Source organism: Cervus elaphus, chromosome 9, assembly GCF_910594005.1.
Source record: "Cervus elaphus chromosome 9, mCerEla1.1, whole genome shotgun sequence".
NCBI lineage: Eukaryota > Metazoa > Chordata > Mammalia > Artiodactyla > Cervidae > Cervus > Cervus elaphus.
In genome coordinates this window covers 52,414,840-52,437,328 of record NC_057823.1, presented here as the reverse complement: position 1 = coordinate 52,437,328, position 22,489 = coordinate 52,414,840, and the positions used below count along the sequence as shown (strand labels likewise).

Sequence of the window (22,489 nt, the reverse complement as noted above, 5' to 3'; positions counted from 1 at the left end):
GGCTGCAAACAAAGGGGAGAGTCTCCCTTAAGAGACTATGAGCTGGGCCCTTCTTTCTCTCAGGCCCTCTGGTCTGTGTTCTCTTTGAGCTGCTGGAGAAGAAGCAGCAGCTTCTTGGGAATAGAAGGCCTTGGACTCGGATATTGATGAGGATCCCTAAGTGATCCCCACTTCTGCCCTTGGTGCTGGGTGCTCCAGGGCTGGCTGACATTAGGGTGGTGTCAAAGTGAGGATATATGGAGGAAAAGTGCTGGCCCAGCATGGGCAGGCCCTTGCCCTGGCCTTGGGGGTGGGGTCTCCAGTGGGGCTACCAGGCCTGGTCCTAGCCCCACTCAGCCTTCCAAGTCGGCTCTGCATTCAGACCCACAAGGCTGGCCTGATGGACAGTGGTATAGGGAAGAGATTTGTTTTGTTCTTGTGTTTTTTTTTAGTGCTGGCAGAGCACTGCCAAAACTTGAGGCCTGGGGCCCATCAGAACCATGGTCATTATGTTTTCCCACCGTGTTTGAGCCTGCAGCACAGCATTTATAACTTTGCAGAGGCTAGTGAAGCATATGCTCTCCATCTTCCTCCAGCCCAGGCCTGGCCTGCCACCCATCCATTCACCAATACCTCCAGGTCCTGGCCACGTGGCAACTATACAAATGGCATGTGCTCTCATTCCTGTAGTGTGTTCAGTTCTGCAAACATTCATGGAGCTCCTCCTATGTGAGTAAACCAGAACCCCTGCCCTCAGGAAGCTCAGACAGAGCTTTACACAAATGCTTGTGATTGGAACCAAGTGTAAAGCCAGAAATACATGCGGTGTATGATAAGGAAAGGGAGAGAGGGTGCAGGGAGGGCTTCACAGAGAAAGTGACATTTGAACTAAGCCTGGATGGTGAGCCGGAATTCACCAGGGTGAGAAAGGACCTTCCAAGAGGTAGGAATATTTCATGCCCAACTTGCTTACAGCTGGATGGTGGGAGAGGAGCAGGGAGAAAGGAGGCAGCTGTCATTTACTGAGCACTTACTACGTGTCAGTCCTGATTCTATGAAGTTTAGGTACTACTTTATCATCCCCACTTTACAGATGAGAAAACTGAGGCAGAGAGAGAGTCCATGACTTGCCTGTGTTCCAGCATGACTTAGTGGCAGCATGGGGTTGTAGGCTCAGGTCTGCCCCCTGCCCTGCCTTGCGATGCACAGTCCACCTGACTCGGGGCTCTTCCACAGTCTGGGCCCCCAAGAAAAACCAGTGAGGGGCATAGGTGGCTCTGTTTGTTGGTCCACTTGTTGGAGCAGGTCCTTCCTATCAAACAGCTGGTCAAATATTTACTTCCTGGGTTCTGGGGCGGGCTTGAAGGGTACAGAGATGAGCAGGTTGAGTCCCTGCCTTCACAGGGAGCTTGCAGTGTGACGGTGGCAGCAAGGCGTGAGCAGGAACAGGGGCGCACTGACCCAAGGGGCAGCCCAGGGCCCTGAGGTGGCACCGACAGTCAGGAGCTCCTGGGAAGCCTGAGGGTATTAATGTTGAGTAGTCCAGCCAGAAGCCAAGCCCAGGGTCCAGAGAGCCCAGTGGGATCTAGCATCAGTCTGGGCAGTTTTCAGGTCCTTTTTTTTTGCACCCCTTGTGCAAAAGGTGAATGTCTCAGTCCATGGGGACCTGGTGGAAAGCATAAACTTAGAACTTGCTAATAATGCAAATTCTTGGACCCCACCCCCTGACCTAAATCAAAAACTGTGGGGATGGGGGCCAGCATGTATGTTTCAGCAAGCCCTCTGGTTGGCTATGATGCATGCTGAAGCATGAGAACTGCTGGTTAAGCTGTGGCCCAACCTCCCAGGCCAGAGCCAGTCCCACAGTGCCTGTGCCAGGCACCATGCTGGGGGGCTGCGAGGGGAATGAGGAATGGGGTTGCCACCTTGTGGGCTGAGAAGGGAGCAACAGGGACTTCCCTGGTGGTCCAGTGGTCAAGACTCTGCACTCCCAAGGCAGAGGGCCTGGGGTTCGATCCCTGGTTGGGGAACTAGAGTCCACATGCCACAACTAAGACCTGGAATAGCCAAAGCAATAAATAATTTTAAAGAAGGGCACAACAGAGGGTATTTGGGAAATAAAGTGCAATCCCAAATATACACTGCTAAACATAGTGTATAAGAGAGAGAGACACCCGCAGAGTCAAACAGGTTTTCTGAGTGTTAGGCTGGTGAGTTCAGACTTCTCTGAAACAGCATGGAGCAAAGAGTTCTGAGCAGGAGACCGACCTGGTCTCCCAGAGCCGCTCTTGAGGCATGTCAGCCACCACCAGTTTGTAGAAGGAGTGGCAAGGGGAGGGGACACCCAGGGCTCCTTCCACTTCCCAGCCAGTCAGTCAGGACATGGGCATGGTGATGGTGGGTGGAGAGCACACAGGCTTTGTCTCCAGACAGCTCACCAGCTGGCAGCACTCTAGAAGGATTCTGGCTGGAGTTTGGGCCTCGCCAGAGGTCTGTGACTTCTGGCGCAGCTGGGCAAGGCTGGATCTGAGCTTGTGGGCTAGTCCCTTCCCTGTGCAAATGGGGAAACTGAGGCCCAGAGAAGTTTACAAACTAATGAGGTAAAGAGTTTGGCAGCTACCAGGCCAGAGAACTTCTTTGTTGGCTCAGACAGTAAAGAATCTACCCGCAATTCAGTAGACCTGGGTTTGATCTCTGGGATGGGAAGGTCTCCTGGAGGAGAACATGGCAATCCACTCCAGTATTCTTGCCTGGAGAATTCCATGGACAGAGGATCCTGGCAGGCTACAGTCCAGGGGATCACAACAAGCTGGACCTGACTGAGCAACTGAGCACAGACATAGACAGGCCAGAGACAGAACAACAGCTCCTGAGGCTCGGCTCCTTGCCCTGCCCACCATGCCTCCTGTCTCAGTTCCCCGAGGGCCACGTGGTCTCCTGCCCCGGCCAGCCTTTGAACCATTTGCCTAGAATACGGTCTCCCTCCTCTCGGTCGCCCTTCAGGCCCAGCACAGGCTTTGTTTCCTCTGCAGAGCCCTTCCTGGCCCTCAGGGTGAAGAGGGAGGTGTATGTCTGTGTCCCCACAGCTCCCAGTGGCCCCCCCATCACAGTGCCCCCACTCAGCTAGAATCCCCACCAGGGAGACTGTGTTACATGACCCTCAGCTCCTGAAGTGAGGACCTGGCACATGGTTGAGTGAACCCGTGAAGGAGGCTGTTAACAAGCTCTTTCACCCCTATACATGCACAGCTCTGGCACCTTCTCTGATTTGAGGAGGAGCAGTCTCATGGCAAGAGGCTGCCCTGACTGAGCCCCCTGCCCATGGCCACGGGCCCCTCAGCACTCAAGCAGCCTGGTGGCTGAGTGCGTAGTCTTTCAACGAGGCCCTGACTACGCCATCTGCTCTGTGGTCCTAGGGCAGGTCCCTGTTTTGGCCGAGGGGGAAGGCAAGGACCGAGCTGTGGAGGAGCATTGGGTGGGAAAGAGCCCTGGGATTAGCCATCAAAGGACTCCACCCTCCCAAGTGCTGGCAGCGGTCTTGATCTGGACCACTGTGAGACCTCATCTGTCACAGCCCAGCCTTACATCATTAATTCATCTGTTGGGCCAGTGATCAGTGAGCGAGTGCCTGCTTGGTGCCAGACACCAGGAATCTAGCTATGTTCCTACATGTCCCCTCCCCAAGGGCCCCATAGTCTAGAAAGATAAGAACCCAGGTTCCTCCAAGGTAGAAAGCCACCCTGTAGGGCAGAGAGTCTGTGCGAGGTGGAGGCTGGGTGGATTAGAGAAGGCGGTGGCATCTGAGGTGATCTCAAGGGATTTAGATTAAGAAGAACTGCCAGTTGTTGAGCTGTCTCTCTTTTCCAGGCACTGTGCTAAATTCTTGACATTCATTATCCCCATTCAATTCACACCACAATCTTAAGAGGTGGGTGAGATTATCTCTGTTTTACAGACAAGGAACTAAAGTCTCAGAGAGGTTAAGTAACTTGTCTAGTTATACAGGACACTGGGCAGACCAGAATGTAAGCCGAGACCAGTCTGACCTCCAGCCTCTGACACTCTCAGTGGTGCTTCTGTGGGGAAAGACATGGTGGGGGTGGGGGGCATGCACAGAGGGCATGGGGGCAGGCAGAATACAGAGCAAGTTCTTTTGGGGATCAGCCTGGAATATACAATTCCTACAGGGATGGGTTGGGGTCCATTCACTGACCGAGCAAGCTCCCTCTGAAGGCCCTGGCTTCCAGCCAAGGCAGACCAGCAGCCTCCCTTCTACAGACATCAAGGAGCCAAAGAAGGTTTCTGAGTGTTGGAGAGGCACGCAGAGGTGAATCTTCCCCATGTCCTCTGCTAGTGGAGTGGTGCTGGGGGCTGAGGAGCAGTGTCACCGGAACCCCAGACAATGGAGGGTTATGAGTGTGAGGCTTGGTGGAAGGTGATTGGTGTCCACCATTGGGGAAGGTCAAGAGAAACACAGAGTTGTCACAGATGACAAGGTGACTGAAAGAGGGAACCCAGGATAAAGAACAGTCTCTGGAGGAAAAAAATGGAGAAACTGGTTTTCCACATGCTGTGCATGAGCTAGTGACTGAAGATCCAGGCAGCATTTGTTTTAGGGTAAGTTCTTTCCAACCCCACTCTGTCTCACTAATCTGGACCACAAGGACTGCATCTCAGCTCTCCCAGACTCCAGAGGCAAAGACTCTCCAAGGATAACTTGCAGGGAGGGTGGCCAGGCCTTTGGCAACATGGGCCCCCCGCACCCACTGAGGCATCTACATTTGGTGCACATGTAGGCTTTACCTGTATGAGGCGAACTAAGACCTTTCCCCCAAAACCCAACATTTCTCTGATTTCCTGTATTTTTGTTTTATCTTAAGAATCCACATGAACTTGACATTGTACTCCATCATAGGTCTGTTTGTTTAATACAAAGATGCTGCTTTTCCTTACTAATGAGCTTGGCAAACCCTTCAGAAAGAGGCCCTGAGGTCATCGTGCGGCTTTGCATTGCAACCCAATTTGAGAAGCCAGTCTTGTCTGGTGTATAAAGTAACTCCCCTTTCTCCACTCCCACTTCATTTTCCCCTGACTTGGAGCCTCAGGAACAACTTTCTCCAGACAGGCTGATGAGGTGGGAAGTGCAGACCTGTCCCAGAGAGGAACAGGGCTCTGGGATCCCTTCCTCAGCTCTCTCTCTCTGCCTTCCTCAAGCAAGGGATGGCCTAGTCCCTTAGGCCTTCTCCAGAGGGTTCTCCGAGGCCAGGGCCCATCCTTTTCCAGTGAGGCGATTAAGCAGAGTTGGGCAATTGGTAAAGGCCTCCCCAGACTGTCATCTCTGCTTTGTCCCTCCCTCTGCCTCCATAAGTCAGAGAGATGGTAGTCTCTTCCATCCCTCCGTAGAGAGCGTTCTCTTACCCCAGCCTCTAAAACAGGCAGAGTGTGGTTTATAGATGAGTTAACTGAGACCCAGAAAGGCTAAACTCCTTACTCACAGGCAGACAGCTGGAGAATTGGGAGATGTGTGGTGTCTCCTCTGTTAGCATGGCCTCCTCTGTGCCAACTCTAGGTGTCTGGCCTGTGCCCTAAGTACTGGTAAGAACCAGGGACTCCGTACATCCATGCTGGGTAGCTGTGTACAACCCCAGCAAGTGGTGGCTCTGCTCTGTGAACATGTGCAGTCTCCCCAGACATAGGTGACGTCCCCCGCAGCCCCCCATCTCTGCAGCTCATGTCCCCACATCTCAGCCCTGGGCCTACGTGAGGAACTGCAGGGTATACCAGCCTGACTCCCAGGGCTGAGCATCCCTGTCTTAGGAGGGTCCCCAGGAGATGGCGTTTCTGTGAGGCTGCCAGGCTTCTGGGGGAGGGGGCTGGGGGCCGGGATGGACACAGTGTCAGCCCTGGTGGTCGGGCTGGGCCTGTTCTCGCCCTGACGTCACACTGTCAGGTTGGGTATCAGTGGGTGGGTACTTCTGGATGGGCAGATGAGGCTTTAAGGCAGGAACCGTCCTGTTGGTCTTGGAACTGCCAAGCCTCATGTCCTCCCCTTCTTACCCTCACTCATGGACCAGCATCTGCCTCCCCGCTCTAGCTTCATCCCCAGCCAGCCCTGGCCCCTCTTCTTCGCCTTACAGTTGAGGTGCCAGGCCCCTGGCCTGCCGAGCTAACAGCCTGTTGGGTCTGGTCTGGCTTTCACAGGCGCACCCAGGGAGGCTCTGCCCACTTCCAGTTCAGTGATGCCCGACAGCAGCGGCCCCATTCCCTTGCTCAGCACCATGTCCCTGATGGCTGGTAGGTGCCTGGTACATCACAGGGACTGAGGTAGACATTTGTTGAATGATGTGAGAAGAGGGCAGGCCAAGCCCAGGCACCAGGCTGGGCATGGTTGGCTGAGGAAAGATGGCTCAGGGAAAGCCAAAAGGCCCAGTGAGTCGCATTCCCCTTGTGAAGCCTGGCCTGTGGATACCAAATGGCTCTGCCATCGGCCCCGGCGAGAGATACCTGATGGCCTGTTTCAGTGCAGGCGCTCTGTGCTCCCTTAAACCAGCTGTGTTTTCAGTTGTTGTTGTTTCTTCTTTCTTCCTCATTTGAACTTGGAGTCTGTAATTAACCTCCCATAGGTCGCAGTCATTCTTTGGGTGGGAGAGGGGTGGGGAGGGGGCTGGCCCACAGTCCGCCAGCAGCAGGCCAGTGGGAGACTTTGATGCCAGGCAGGCTGGCCACATTGTCTCTAGGTGTTGCCCCACAAAGGGGACTGCTCAGCCTTAGTCATGAGGTGAGGATCATTAACCTTTTCAAGAGCCCGCTGCCCCTGCCCCCTGGTTGTCGGGAGGAAGGCCGGGCCAGGTCCTCCTGGCTGGGCTGCCTGGCCCTGTCCCGGGCGTCTGTCTTGCTCTCAGATCTCTGCAGGCTCCGCACCCACCGCCCACTGCCGAGAGGAATGAGGTCAAGCTGCTGGCAGCAGCGGTACTGCCTGGCCTTGGGGCTGGGATGTAGAAAAGGAGCACTCCTGGTAGTCCATACTGGTGTTATCTTCAGAACCTCAGTGAGGTTCTTTCTGGGGACTCCCTGTCATACAGATGTGGGCCAGACACCCTGGCTTGGCATCAGGTGATGAGAAATCAGAAGCCCCCACATAACCACGGCCCAACTGTGGCAACTGAGCTGTGCCTGCACGTTTTACAGGACCCCTCCTCAAGGGAGGTCTTTTTGTGGAGACCTGGGTCATCCTTGGGGCTTTCCAGGTGGTGCTAGTGGTAAAAAAAAAACAAAAAACAAAAACAGCCTGCCAATGCAGGAGACATGAGTTAGATCCCTGGGTCTGGAAGAGCCCTGGAGGAGGGAGTGGCAACCCACTCCAAAATTCTTGCCTGGAGAATCCCGTGGACAGAGGACTGGCAGGCTACAGTTCATAGGGTCGCAAAGAGTCGGACACAACTAAAGAGACTTATCATGCACCCATGGGTCATTCTTGAGAGACTTTCCTCTTGTTAGAAAACTGCCAGAGGAGCTCTCCCCATACCTCCACACCCTGAGAGCCCTAGTCCTGCTCTTTGGTTGTTGTTCAGCAGCTAAATTGTGTCTCTCTCCATCCCATTGACTGTAGCCTGCCAGGGTCCTCTGTCCATGGGATTCTCCAGGCAAAAATACTGGAGTGGGTTGCCATGCCCTTCTGCAGGGGGTCTTCTTGACTCAGGGATTGAACCAATGTCTCCTGTATTGATAGGCAGATTCTTTACCACTGAGCCACCTGGGAAGCCCAAGTCCTGCTGTTTAGGTGGTCTGTAAGTGGCAGGACTAGGAAGTGAACAAAGTGACCCCTCAAGGAGGATGGGAGCTCAGGGCTTGGTCTGCGGAGGAGACATTAGGGGCATGAAGGGCAGGCTAACTACCACCCAAGGACCACCTAGGCCATCAGCATGCTGCCCGCCCCTCCCCTGGGGAAGGCACAGCCCCGGGGAAGCAGGGTGTTGGGAATCTCCACTCCCTTCTTTTGAGCACAGATTTCCCTCTTGTTCTACCTAATGCCTCTCATCTGTCCACTTTCCTGCGTGCTAGGCCTTTGAGGATTTCCTCTCTTTGTGGGGAAATATTCACAGACTCTCAGGACTGTGACACCCCCTCCCTTTAGCCGCAAAGCTGAATTTATAGAGAAGTTTATGACAGTATTGTTAATATCAGCAGAACGTTGGAGACAAACAGATTCATCTGAACAATGAAATATTATGCAGCCTTAAAAATAATTTAGATCTGTATTTCTAGATTTGGGGATATGCCTTTATAATATGCTAACCAAGAAAACTGGGATATAAAATGTTTTCAAAAGAAAAATCTTGCATGAGGTATTTGGAAATGTTGTCAGTGGTTTTCTTTCTGATGGTAACTGAAAGGATCAAAATGTGCTTTTCTCTTCCCTTGTATTGTGTAATTTTTCTACAACAAAAATGTATTTCTTATGTAACAAAACAGTACCAGAGAGGGACAAGCTAAGCTCCTTGGTGGGTGGGAGCGGTTACTCCACAAGAGGCTAGGTCATTTCTGTCTGGCACACAGCACTCCATGAATGCAGTTGGGTTGCCTCAGCTTTTTTCCTGACAGATCCATTCCACCCCAGGAAGTCTCTGCTTGGTTCAGCTCTGACCCCGACACTCTAGAGACACAGTGCAGTGGTCCCCATACCACAAACTAGCATTGCCCTCTGGGCCCTGGGCCATAAAAGACATCCAAACAATACCAGACCCCACTCAGAGAGGGTGCCCAGGCCAAGGCTGGAGCTGGCCCCCTCATGTCTGATGCCCCGTGAGCTCCGTCTTCAGCCCTTCAAAGATCTGCTGTGTCCACAGCCTCTTAACCTTGTCCCAGGTGTCCGCAACATCTGGTACTGAATCCATGGGATGCAGTGGGAGAAGCAATGGCAGCTCAGGATTAGAACAAACTTAAAATGCAGAAAGGAAAGTAAGACCATGTCATTCCCCAGCCTGTAAGTTCTGATACCTTCCATCACATCTACAAAGCTGCAGGGCCATATTGGCCAGGTTGTCCACACTCCTCGTGGCAGAAAGCCTGACAGGGCTCCAGGCCCAGGAGTGAGGGTGCAGGGGTCCCCTGGGCATTGTTCCCAGTGCCACCTGCAGGGTGTGCTTCCTGAGCTGCCACCCGGCTCTCCAAGGGACTTGCCTGAAGCAAAAAAGTGCAGCCTGTTCTTATGGTCCTCTTCCTTTCAAAACACCCATCCTTGACTTTCAAAGAGCCATGAACTAAGATGTCTGAGAACAGGGACCAGGATTGGACTCTGCTAGAGAAGGAGACATAGTTCTCAGTATTTCAGAGGATGCTTGTGGGGAATCGTTAAGAGACAGAAAAGAAGATTCTTCATAAAGAACACAGCATGATTCAAATGTGTGGTTGTTTTTATTTTGTCATCCTTTAGAACAGTGCTAATAGGAATATAATATGATCTACATAGATAATTTAAAATTTTCTAGTAGGCACATAGGAAGTCGGGGGTGGGGAGACAAAACAAACTCAGACTTCTCATCCTCGCTCACACAGCTTCGTGTCAGTCACCAGGCCTACTCTCAAGGCTCCCCTGTCTTCCAGAATCTTTTAGCCACCTAGGCCTTTATTATCCCTTAAATTCACTAGGCTCATTCCCCCCTCAAAGCCTTTATCTGGGAGCTCCTTCTGGCCTCATGTTTCCTGAGATTGTTTGCTATTATATATTTTCCTCACTCTAATGCAGGCTCCATAAGAGCAGGAAGCTTATCTGCCTTGTTCACTACTGTACACTCAGGACCCAGGACAGTGCCTGGCATGTAATAGGGTAAATGAATGAATGAATGGGGAACAGGAGAACCAGATGGGGTTGTTCTGAAGTAAGAAGACTGTCAAGAAGCAACTGAATCACAGAAGGGTCTCACTAGATGGGGTGGCTCCTTACGATCTGAAATGCTGTCCTGGGTTTCCCACGGTGGCAGGGAACAACCTTGAAGCCCCCTGTTCCCTGGGTCCTCTGAGTTGGGGTCATGCCTGCTGTCTCTGGACCAGTCTCTGTGCCACCATCACTGCCACTGTGAAGCAGTAGGCACGGGCTCAGGGCACAGTACCGCACCGGGACTCCTGTCAGGAAGCACCGCCATTTCCCACCAGATAACCCCCCCATCCCCCACCCCGGCTCGCTCAGAGGAAGGGGGCCTGGGTCGGGAGGGGAGGGTCAGGGGGTTCCCTCACCTCAGGACTACAGGGACTATCAACAGTCTCCAAGCAAGGAAAGCAGGCACCTCAGAACCTGAGAAGAGCTCTCTGTGTCCTCGGTTCATGAGAAGGGGGTGGAGCCTAGTTGTGGGTGACCAGGTCACCAGGTGACCAAGAGGTTAGATCACTAGGTGCCAACCCAACCTTGGAGTCAAGCCAACTGTAAAGATGTGTTCATCTTGCAGCCAGACACTGAGCTCCACATTTATGTGCTTTTGCTTAGAGTATGTTACATATTTATTATGGACTTTTAAAACCTGCATACCTGGACCCCCTCTCACAGGTCCTGCTTCAGAATGTCCAGGAGAACGTCCCAGGCACTGACATACTTGTTAAAGCTTCCTATTTGGTTCTTGATAGCTCAGTTAGTAAAGAATCCGCCTGCAATGCAGGAAATCCCGATTCGATTCCTGGGTTGGGAAGATCTGCTGGAGAAGGGATAAGCTACCCACATCAGTATTCTTGGGCTTCCCTTGTAGCTCAGCTGGTAAAGAATCCACCTGCAATGCAGGAGACCTGGGTTCGATCCCTGGGTTGGGAAGATCCCCTGGAGAAGGGAAAGGCCACCCACTCCAGTGTTCTGGCCTGGAGAATTCCATGGACTGTACAGTCCATGGGGTCGCAAAGAGTCAAACACAACTGAGTGACTTTCACCACTACTACTATCATCTGGTTCTCATTAGCATCTAGGGTTGACAATTATTGATAAGGAGTGACTGGGGTCCCCAGAGCAAGCAGTAGGAGGATGGTGGGGTGTAGGCAAGGGGGAAGGGTGCTGAGGCAGGGCTTCAGTCACATTAGAATAATGAAGTTCCAGAAAGTCCCACAGATTGAAACACATAAAACCTCCACACACACAAAAAACCACACAAAACCTCAAAAAAAAAAAAAAAAAAAAAAACCCAAAACAATAAACTAGCATTTTAAAATGTAAAAAGCAGATAATTAGAGGAAAATATTGTAGCAAAAGGTGAACAGCCTTAATATTTATAAAGAACTCTTACAGATTAGTAAGAAGATGAGCACCAGATAGAAAAACAGTACAGACAAGAATAGGCAATTCAAAAAGAAGAAATACAATGAGCCAATACACTTAGCAAAAGCAGTCAGCTTCACCAGGGGGAGTCAAGAAAATGCAAATCAAACAACAAAGAGGCATCATCTTTTGCCTAGCTAATTGGCAGAGATTAAATACATGATAATACCTAGTGTTGGTAAGCGTGTGGAAAAAACAGGCACTGTCATTCACTGGTGGGAGAGCAAACTGGTGCAGCCTTTCCAGAACACAATTTGGCAACATGTAAAACTAAGGAAGATCGCACCCCTTTCTGACGCAGCAATTCCACTTTTAGGAAGATTGCCTTAGGAAATAATTGTGAATAATAATAACAGTAATAGCCAACCTTTCTTAAATGCTCTGTGCATGCCAGGCTTTACATGCCTTATCGCATATAATCCTCCTAGTCATCATCCCATGAGGTAGGAGCTGTTTTTATCACTTCTGAGGAAACTGAGGCCCAGAAGGATTAAGACAATGGCCTAAGGACTTCTAGTGGCTCAGATGGCAAAGAACTCGCCTGCTAATGCAAAAGATGCAGGTTCCATCCCTCAGTCCGGAAGATCCCCTGGAGAAGGAAATGGCCACCTACTCCAGTATTCTTGCCTGGGAAATCCCATGGACAGAGGAGCCTGGCAGGCTATAGTCCATGGGGTCGCAAAAGAGTCGGACCCGACTTAACAACTAAACAACGACAACAGAGGCATAGAACTAACAAGTTGCAAAGCCTGGATTTGACTTCAGGAAGTCTGAGTCAGGAGCCTCACTGCCCATACAGCAGAAAACACTGGATATGTATCAATACAAAGGATGATGAGCACTGAATATATACACTGGATAGAGCTGCAAGAATATTCCTCTGGGCTTGTTTGTGATGAGGTGTAGTGAGGCAGGGGAGACTGTATGTTAAATTCCCCCACAATAAGAACTGGTTACATTATGGTGTACCCATATAGGAGTATTATGTAACCTTGAAAATGATGCTACAGAAAAAAACTGTGTGTGAATCCTAGGGGGTTTTGTCTGTGCTTAAAAGATCTCTGAAAGGATATAAAAGGAGCTGATAGAATTGATTGCCTCCTAGAAAGGCAACTGTGTGGCCATGGTCAGAAATCAGAAGACTTGTTTAAGTCATACCATTTTTCACTCCTTGAATTTTAAATCATGTGAATGTAATATTTATTAAAATATTTATATACCTATAAAATACACCCACACACAAGTTAGGTTATGGAACTTATTCCAAATAACTTTACTTCCTTGAAATGCTACTAAGGGTTCCCCAAAAAGCTCCAGGACTCTTACTTGGGGAATCATACTGAAGCTGACGAAGAGACTGCTTTAATGTTTACCTGCAGGTTTCCCAAACTGAGTTGCTCATGGAACCATTTTCTTAATTAATATCTCTTATCCTCTCTCTGGAGATGAGTGCCTTGTAACTTGGGAATTATTTGTTATTATTTGGGAATTATTTGTTATTAATACTTAATGCCAAGGTGAAAGGCTTATAGTGTTTCATTAAATCAAAGAAATATGTTACCGGCACTGGTCCCACTTTGTTTAAAAATAGATGTGTAGGGGTGGTATGTGTGTGTTTTGCTTATGAGTTCTGGGATAATGGATGATTTTAGTTTCTTCTTTTATCCATTTGTGTTTCTTAAGTTTCAAAAATGAACAAAATCATTTCACATGCACCATTGTTTGAGTCTATGTACTGTATTTTTAAGGCTTTGGGATCCCTTTCTTTCCATGCACCCCATTCTCTGTGTGTGCATGCTTAGTAGCTTCAGTCATGTCCAACATTTTGCAACCCCAGGGACTGTAGCCTGGCAGACTCATCTGTCCATGAGATTCCCCAAGCAAAAATACTGGAGTGGGTTGCCATGCCCTCCTTCAGGGAATCTTCCCGACCCAAGGATCGAAACCACGTCTTCTGTGTCTCCTGCATTGCAGGCAGATTCTTCACTGCTGAGCCACCAGGAAAGCTCCCAGTCTCATCTACTCCCTACTGAAAGCAGCAGCCCGGGGTTAGGTTCACTGAGAGGCCCCCATCTATAGCCAGGCCCTCTCATCTGTCTTTATCCAGGGCCAGCTCAAGCTGTGGCTCTGAGGTGGCGGGGGACGGACCAATGGCCTACATGGGGTCTGTTTGTCACTAAACAGCTCTCTGGCCCCAGCAGACCCTACCTTCAACCAGGTTCCTCAAACAGAGATACTGAGGCTACGGAATCAGACACCAGCCAGCTGCAACCCTGACACATTGCGCATCCAGGCAACCTGGGCTTTGGTCCCAGCTCTGGGCTGCCTGGCTATGTGACCTTGGCCAAGTTTCTTAACCTGAATGTCATCATCACCCTTTGAGTCAGCATGACGCTTGCCTTACAGAGTTCAGTGACCAAATGAGAGCACACACAAAGGCACTGGTGTCCCGCCGAGGGCTGTCCCAGTGGAATTATTACACACCCCAGCAGGGAACATGGGCTTGCCATCACCTTCCTAAGAACAGAGTACTTTTTTCTTTTCTTTTTTTAATAGGTTGTTCCTTCTCCGAGAGGGAGGGGAGCAAGGAGATGAAACATGGGAGACTGGGGCATGTGGAAATAGAATGGTGCTCAAGACAAATAGGAGAAGCCTTTTAGCTTGACATATGCAGCCCTGCAGCCCTGGTTGTGCCCATGCCCCCAGTCTAGCCGGCCCCACCCCACACACAGCCATGCCACTTCACACATACAGGTCAGCTCACCTCACCGACCATTGCAATTCTGATAAACCACAGCCTGGACCACCTCCCTCCCTTCCAGCTCCCCCATCCTTTGGCTTTCAGCTGAGTTAGCTGTTCCCCAGGCTGCACCGGGGTCACACCTCTGGGCTTCAGCATCCCAAAGCCTCCATGATTGCTATGATGCCAGGTTCCAGCTCCTCTGCCAGACTGGACTTCCTGAGGGCAGGAGCTGTATCTGTCACTGTGGTCCACCTGTCTCTGGGTCCAGCATGGGCCTGCAGGTCTGGGACTAGAATTAGATCATGAGCACTGAAGTCCAGGAGACCTGAGTTTGAATTCCAGCTCCATCCCCTTGGGGAAGTGACTTCACTCTGAGCCTCAGTTTTCCCTATCTGTAAGTGGATTTCATCCTTGCAGTGAACTCACAGGGTTATTTTCATCAGTTAATGTGTATATAACTCTGAAAACCATTCCAGGCATGAAGGAAAACTCTCCATTGGTGGTACCCACACTGACAGCATCACAGACCCTTGGTGAAGACTTGTTGATTTGAACTAGGAAACGGCACCAGGAAGGGTGGTTCCCCAGGATCAAACCCCACCTCGCCCAGAACAGTGGCCCTTTCCCCACTGTGTATGCTTGGCACTGTCTCACCACCTCCACACTCACTCCTGCCTTGTACCCCTACAGCCACTCGGCCCAAGCTGAAGAAGATGAAGAGCCAGACGGGACAGGTGGGTGAGAAGCAATCGCTGAAGTGCGAGGCAGCAGCCGGTAACCCTCTGCCCTCCTACCGCTGGTTCAAGGACGGCAAGGAGCTCAACCGCAGCCGGGACATCCGCATCAAGTATGGCAATGGCAGGTGAGCAACATCCCTCCCTCCAGCCACCAGCCACCCTGCCTCCTTCCTGCACAGAACCAGTTCCCATCCCCCTTTTTTGTGGCTCCCAATTTCTCCTTCCAGCTCTGGCATTCTGCCCCAGTGTCTTGCAGACGGTAGCCACTTAATTAACATCCCTGGATGGTTGAAGGCCATTAGATTGTCAAAGTCAACTTTAGCTGTGAAGTCCTATCTTGTCCATAAAACTTTTCAAAGGACTCGCAGGGTCTGAAGCCCACCACTGGGCAGTCTTTGGTGAAGGACTCTGATCTATAATGTGTCTAGGAGGTCATAGGTGATGATACACCAGTTCCTCAGCTCAGCAAGCTGTCACTGAGCAGGGAGCCAGGTGAGGGGAGGGGCCCATGGCTTTGACTGGTGTCAGAGGAATCTTGGACAGCTCCCCCGTGACTTGGAAATTGTCTTCAGTCTTTGAGTCAAGGCTCCAGGGAAGAGAATCAAAAGGTCTAGGGTCTCTGGGCTGTGGAAGGTGGTCTCTCTTCCAACTTGGTCAGACAGCGGGCTGCAGGCACAGAGAAGCCAAGGATCCCAGGGCAGCCCCTCACCTCTCTCCTGCCTCTCACAACCCCTGAGGGGCTGTCAGAAGGCAGAACAAGCTTGGCCTCCGCTCTGCAGATTCTGAGGGCACAGTAGGCTTCTGTCTCTGGCTGAGGGGCGCCCCAGCCTTTCCTGCTCCTCCCCAGGGGCTGTCATTCCCTCCTCACCCCCCAAAATGCAAATAGTTTTAGAGGACCCTCCAACCTGTCCCACAACCAAAAGCAATGGAAAAAAATGTCTGGGCTCAAGCTGCTCCTGGTTTGCTGGGATGCCCTGGATGTACACATCCTACCCTCCTTAATGTCTGAACCTGTGAAGGGAAGGGGTCAGAGGTCTGGGCGATGCTTGCAGTTTTCTGACCCTCTTTCCATGAGCAGGGAGCAAAGACAGGACCTATCACCCTGGAAAGTGGTCCAGGCAGAAAATAGAAAGTGATTTAAGAAGGCTTGGGTTCAGATCAAAGGTTTACAGCTAAAAAAAAACACTGCTTCCTAAGGGAAATTGGGAGGGTTTCTGGGATGTCACCAGTCAATGGAGTTAGCAAGAAATTCAGGTTGCCCATCAAGTCACCTTCTGAGGCCCCCTCACCCCTTCCCACTGTCCCGCCATGCCTGGCTGCAAGCTGGAAAGAAGAGTGGACTGGCTTCCCAGGCTGTTGGGGCCCGTCTCCCTCCTGTTCTGTTTTTCTGGAAGGTGGCCTCCCCCCCACTTCCCTGAGACAGCAGAAGTCAGGAGAGGGGATGCTCCTTGCTGTCCACATTATGCTCAAACAGTCCACAATGTGGCCAATCTTCACCCTCATTCCTGATCCACACATGACCCTCACGCTCACCCACACCCTCCTGCACACGCACCCTCAGAGCCCTTGGGCCACCAACAAACTCCTCTCTTTGGTGAATTCTCCCTCTCTCTCTCAACAAACCACTAACACCGCTTCTCCTCTAAAAGCTCTCTCTCCACGTTGCCGTCTTCTCCTGTTCCTCCTCCCCCGACTGTTGCCCATATCACTCCTGCCCTTCACCACCGTGCGGAGGAAGTTTCTAGCCCACTGACTCCACACTGGCTCGTCCTCCACACCTCTGCTCTACGGGAACCTGCCCTGTAAACACAACCCCAACACTCTCTGCGGCTGCAGCTCTTGACAGACCCGGTGACCTCAGGCCCTCCCAGGGCCCCCCGGCTGCCAGGCCCCTCAGCAGCCGTTGGCCCTGCCACCTGCTTCCTTACCCCTGTGCTCCTCCTCCTCATCCTCTTGTGCCTCTGAACCCCTTCTCTCTGGCATCATGAATGCTGGAACTTTCCTGTGTGTGGGGCTTCGCTCTTCACCCAGATCTCTCCACCCATGGGTGAATTCACCCTCTCCTATCTTATGACCCCAAGCCTCCATCTCTAGTCTGATGGCTTTTTTTCCCTTTCCTGAGTTCCAAATCCATACTGCCAGCTAGATACCACCCCTGAGGTTCCCCATGCTTATCTGCTTTTGTTTTTGTTTTTTCACTTTTGTTTGCTTTTTCTTTTTTTTAGCAGTGTGTATTCCTGGGCCATACGTTTTTGTTTCTTCAGTTTCTTCTGGGATATCTTTTTCTTCCATGCAACCTCCTCTTCTGGTTTAGGAACAATCTGTTCTTTTCCAGTGAGGACCATCTCCGTGTGGCCGGGAGAGCTCATGTATGGGTTGATCTGACGGTGAGCTCTCTAAGTCCTGCCCCACAGGCTGGAGGCTTTGTTCACCTGGATGTGCTCAATGAGCAGAGAATCTACATCTAAGCCCTTAAGTTCAGCACTACTCTCTGCGTTTTTGAGCACGTGCAGTAAAAATTCAGTGCTCCTTTTGGGCCACTGACCCTGCGTCCAGCCCTGATGTTTGGCCTGTGCACACCTACCAACTCCACCACTGTAACAATGGAATGGCACATAGAGCTTCTTTAACGTGACATCCTTCTGATACTTGGTGGCTTCTCGGATATGCATACCCTTAACAGCCTGGGTGGCTTCACGAGTGTTCTTAAAATGAACACAAACATTGGAACTTCTTGATTTGCACGATTTTGTGGGAATTTCTGGGTCAAATGAATTGCAGACTATTTTTAGAGGTCACCTCCGCTGCTTACTGGAAAAGCCCCAGACATCTCTAATCCAGAACGCCCTGGTCTTGCCTCTCCCCCTGTCCTCTCTGGCCCTGCCTTGCCCCGCTGCACTTCCCTCTCGGCTGTGGCAAAACCAGACTGCCCGCTGCCCAGTACCTGCCCTCGTGCCGTCCCCTCCAGGTGGACACCACGTCTCAGAAAGGAGGCCTCCTTCTCCCCGCCCACTTCTGCTCTCCCTGCCTCCAGCCTCTTGTCCTCCACTGTCTCACTCTTGGCCATTCCCCACCTTTTCTAGGCCACAGGCCCCTTTGTGAATTCATTTCTGTTTCACATGTATGTGTGCTTAGCAGCAGTTGTGTGCCAGGCACTCTACCAGAGGCCGGAAATACACCAAGGATTGGAGCAGACATGGTCCCCACCTCCACGAAGTTTCTCTTCTAGCTTTTAGTGGAGGGTCTGATAAAGGCCTCTGCCCTTTCTTCAGAAAACGTGTGCCTGGTTTTGTTTGCAGTTCGAGAGGTCCACAGGTTCACTGACCCCATTGACTCTGACAGGGGATGGTCCTTCTAACAGGGCACATATCTGATCATTCATTCGTTTACTTGGTAGATCTTGAGAGTCGGCCATATGCCAGGGACAGCCTAGGCCGTGGGGCCCTTCTAATGCTCCCCTTCCTGGCCTGTAACTCACCGTCTCGCTGTTCTCCCGCTTGGTGCTTCTGACTGCTAGACTTGGGCCCAGACTGTTCCCTGTGCTGGCAGCACCCCCTCCTCTCACCTTGTCCTTCACAAAAATCTCCAAGGCCCAGCTTAAATGTCACACCCTCAGGGTCACCCTCCTGAGCGCCCCCAGCAAGCTCCCATATCTCCTCCCATGGTGCCTTAGACACAGCTTCGCGACATGGTGGGAGGCTGTTTCTCCCAGCGTGAGAGCCTCTGAGACCACCCCCAGACACACCCTGTCTCTTGTGTCGCCTGGCGGAGGTCATCTGCTTTCCAGTGTGAACTGACAAGGATCTTGCAGGATCTGCTCACCTCTCCTGGGTGCCGGGGATGTAGGATTGGGCAGGACACCTGTTGCATTGACCTTGCCTTCGAACAAGTGACTGTCCTGGTCAGGCCCTGGTGTCAGCAGACAGATAGGGCACCCAGTCCCCACACAAGGCCTGGATGTATCCTCTGGGTCTCCTCCTGGGTACTAAGGCCCCCTGACAGCCTGAGTATGCCCCCTGCCCCCTTCGTGTCAGGACCCTGTCCTCTTGGCCGTGTTTCAGAAACTGCCTGGTTTCACCCATCCTGCCCCCGGGCTGCTCCCTGCAGTGAGCCGATGGGCTGGAAGAGTGGGCCGTGATGGAGAGTGCCTTACTCCCTGTCATTTCCCATTCCCTCAGTGTGACTCGGAGGACCGCCGCTCTACACATACACTTCACCAGACTTGGGGGCTGGGGGCAGGAGTCTCCTTTCTGGCAAAGTCATCTTTCCTCTTCCCACACCACAGGGCACACTCTAGCCCTCCCAGAGCTCCATTCTGCCCAACCCACACTGTCTTAATATCACTCTGGGTCTATGGAGACACCCCTCCCACTAGGCTCCGCCTTTCTCTGGGGCAGTCCCGCTGAGGTGTCTCAGCCCAGCCTTCCTGTACCCGGAGAAGACAGCCCTCTTTCCCAGCCCTGGGCATGGAGCCCTTACCCGGCGGAACCATGTGTTCCCCTGTTTATGAGGGGCAGGCTAGAACAGGCCCCTCAGGCAGGCAGCAGGAGGTAGGCGCTGGGGAAAACGTGCGGACGGGTAGAGGCAGCCGCCCAGATCCCTGGTCCCTGCCAGCAGAAAACTGGCTGAGGAAGGTGAGGAGGGCGCCTATTACAGGGGCAGACCTGGGTCAGCCTAGCAAGGGGACACTGGGCCTGCCAGGAAGGTGGGAGGGGGGTCCTGAGTGCTTGGGGCTTCTGATGGAGCTAGGAGTGAGCACTCGAGAATGTGGTGGCCCTACTCCTTAGCTGCAGAGCCCCGCCCTTCAGCTCTGACCCCAGAACCTTTTGTGCCAGGCTGGGGCCACCTTCCTGGAACTGGGGCAATCATCACACAGCTGGTAAACCAAGATGCCTGCAATCAGCAAACCTGGGGCCCTGGTTTCTGTCCCCTAGCCTATTTCTGGTTCCTCAAAGGGGAGGGGCTCTCCCTACACCCCCGCCTTTCCACAGACGTCACACCCCTCCATGCGGGAAGCCCTTCCTTCTGGTTTTAGCTTCCATCCCTCCAGGTAACCGTGAGCCTGGCTCCATCTTATTCTGCATTTGATGTGGTGTAAGGGTCACTCCTTTGTATTCACTGTGAGTGGATGACAAGGAGGGTCCATCTCTGTGTCCTCTATACTTTTTTTTTTTTTTAACATCAAGGCAATTTATTAACACAATAATCTGAGGAGTCCTGTTCACAGATGGTGACCCCCCCTTCCTGTGGGTGCTGTTGGAGGGGGTGAGGGTGACTTCCTCAGTTCACCCAATCTTCATCCCTGGGGTAAGGGCTCTGAAGGGTGACTGGGCCCCCTGTCCAGGAGTCTTGTCCTGTTTCCTCCTGTGACCTGGAGTTTGATGTGAAGGGCAGTGATGCCCAGCTCCTTGCATCTCTGGGCTACATTCGGGAAACCCAACATGGCAGCCTAAGGAGAGAGCTCACCTCGGTCAGCCTTCACCTTCCTTTCCAGTTACACAGCAGATGGCTTCCTGGCCAGAAAGATCTGTGATGTGGACAGAAGTATCACTGAAGGGTGCAAAGATGTGGCACACACCAAACACGTTTTCTCCTTCAGCCACCTGAGGGTCGAGGCTGATGACCCATTTTTCCTTCTTTTCTTTCTTCTTGCGAGGTGCCATTTCCGTACGTCTTCTCCCCTATGCCTTCTTGACCCTGAGGACCCCAGGTGAGCCCCTGCCCTGCTCATCTAGTGTTAAGGAAGAGCTGGTGGCCAGGAAGCTGGAGAAGCCTGGTCCTGGGGCAGCTGGGCTCCATGGCATCTAATTAGGCAGGAGCCAGGAAGGAGATGTTGTTGTAGCCAGAGGGGCCTCCAGGGCTCTGTTTAATGAAGAGAAGAAACTCAAACTGACAGAAGAGGGTTGTAAGCAGACACAGGCCAAGGAGACAGAGACCAGCATGAGCCAGGAGGGGTGGAAGGGAGTCGGGCAGCTCTCACTGTATCATCGGTGTGGACATCACCACAGAAACGAGACCTTTTGATTATATAGGCTCGTGGAGGCTGGTTTGGGGGATCCAAGAGTTAGGAGGTCCAGGAAGAGCCCAGCATCAGGGGCTGAGGAGGAGCTCAGGAGACTGTTCCCCAAAGCACAGCACAGGGAAGGATGTGGGTCATTTTGCCGTCTTCCTCCGTCCCTGGTGCAGCTTCTCTGCTCACTGCCCTCCTTCCCCATCAGCTTCATGGCTCTGTTTCTCCAGCCCTGGTTTCAGGGCTGGCTCCCATTCTACCACTCTGCAACCCACTAGGCATGTTCTGGGAATCTGATTTTTTTTTTTAACTCAGGACTAAGAGGAGGAAGTTACATCATGTTAAGAAATTTTCATGCTACTTCTTGTTTCCCCCTGGGGTCCCCAGGGTTTTATCCGGAGCTCAGACTAGCCCCAAAGAGCACTGGGGCAGAGGGAGGGGTGAGAGGTATGAACAGATCCTGCAGAGCCCAGGCACCTGCGGGCAAGTGCAGGGAAGCCGACGGAAGGAAGGAAAGGTTTGGCATGGTCTTCAGAAAGAAGAGGACAGGCCAGGCCAGGTGCCCTGGAGTCACACACAGCACTGGAATCCCTGCCCAGGCCTGGCCCCATGGCTCTGGGCATGCAAGGCTGGGTGCGAAGCCCTCCACAGAGGCGTTAGCCTGAGCATCAAGCTCCAGGAGACAGTCCATGAGCCGCCTGGGGCGCACATCCTCACCAGCTCCAGCTCCTCATTCACCTCTGCCTTTGCTTTGCTGGCAGGCATTCTTAAACAAGTCCAGAAGCCCCTCAAGGACTCAGTTTTCCCATCAATCCTGCCTGGTCCTCCTCCAGATTAGCCATGAGAGTCAAGTCAGGCCTTGAAGATAAGACTTTTTTGTTCCCTGAGATATCCAAGCCCCCAGCACACAGAGGGCACTCAGTAAACATCTGTTGAGTAAATGAAGTGAAACCTTTTGAAGAGGCCACAGAGTGCCCCTTAGTGGCAGGGCTAGCATCAAGGCAGGGGAGAGCCACAGGTGAGGACTGGGAGGCTGGGCGCAGTTGCCCTGGAAACCTGATGGAGCATTGGCCTTTCTGGGTACCTGGGACAGGCCTTATCTATCCAGAGTGGTGGGGCTGCCACTTCTAAGGGAAGGCTGAGGTGGCTGTGAGTTAGTGGCTGCTCTGCTGGAAGAGGGTCAGGGAGACACGGCGGGCTGGAGAGAAGGGTGCTAAAGTCCTTGTGACTTCCCAAAGGATGCCAGTTTCCTGCCCTGGAAAAATGGTTACAAAGAAGGTCCAGTTCTGGAAAAGGGATGAATGCGAGGATCCATAGACTTAGAATTTGTGTTTCTCCTGAGCATGCAGGTCTCCCTCCCGCTCCAGAGACTGTGCATTCCACCCAGACCCCAGCACTGGCTGGTCTGCGGGAGCCTACTTCCCATCCACCTGCGCAGACACTGGCCATGCTGGGAGAGGTGACCGCTGGGTGACCGCCGGGGAGCTCACGTTCTCCCCATCTTATCCCCTCCCTAACCAGAAAGAACTCACGACTCCAGTTCAACAAGGTGAAGTTGGAGGACGCTGGGGAGTATGTCTGTGAGGCTGAGAACATCCTTGGGAAGGACACCGTCAGGGGCCGGCTCTTCGTCAACAGCGGTAGGTAGTCCCCCAACCAAGGGAAGGGTCCTAGAGGGGTCCTGTGGGGGGAGCCTATCACCCTGCCCCCAGCCCTGGAGAAGAGGC

At 52.3% G+C, this 22,489-nt stretch overlaps 1 protein-coding gene and 1 pseudogene across 3 annotated transcripts in view; one reads left to right on the top strand and one right to left on the bottom strand.

The window, feature by feature from the left end:
- Nucleotides 1-22,489, top strand: part of NRG2 (neuregulin 2) — a 256,782-nt gene that overhangs the window by 199,948 nt on the left and 34,345 nt on the right. For all 3 annotated transcript variants that reach the window (XM_043912943.1, XM_043912941.1, XM_043912942.1), the window contains exons 3-4: nt 14,706-14,877; nt 22,284-22,402. In XM_043912943.1, coding sequence (XP_043768878.1) covers nt 14,706-14,877; nt 22,284-22,402 — 291 coding nt within the window. The remainder of the gene's footprint in view (nt 1-14,705; nt 14,878-22,283; nt 22,403-22,489) is intronic.
- On the bottom strand, nt 19,285-20,424 carry LOC122699149 (annotated as a pseudogene).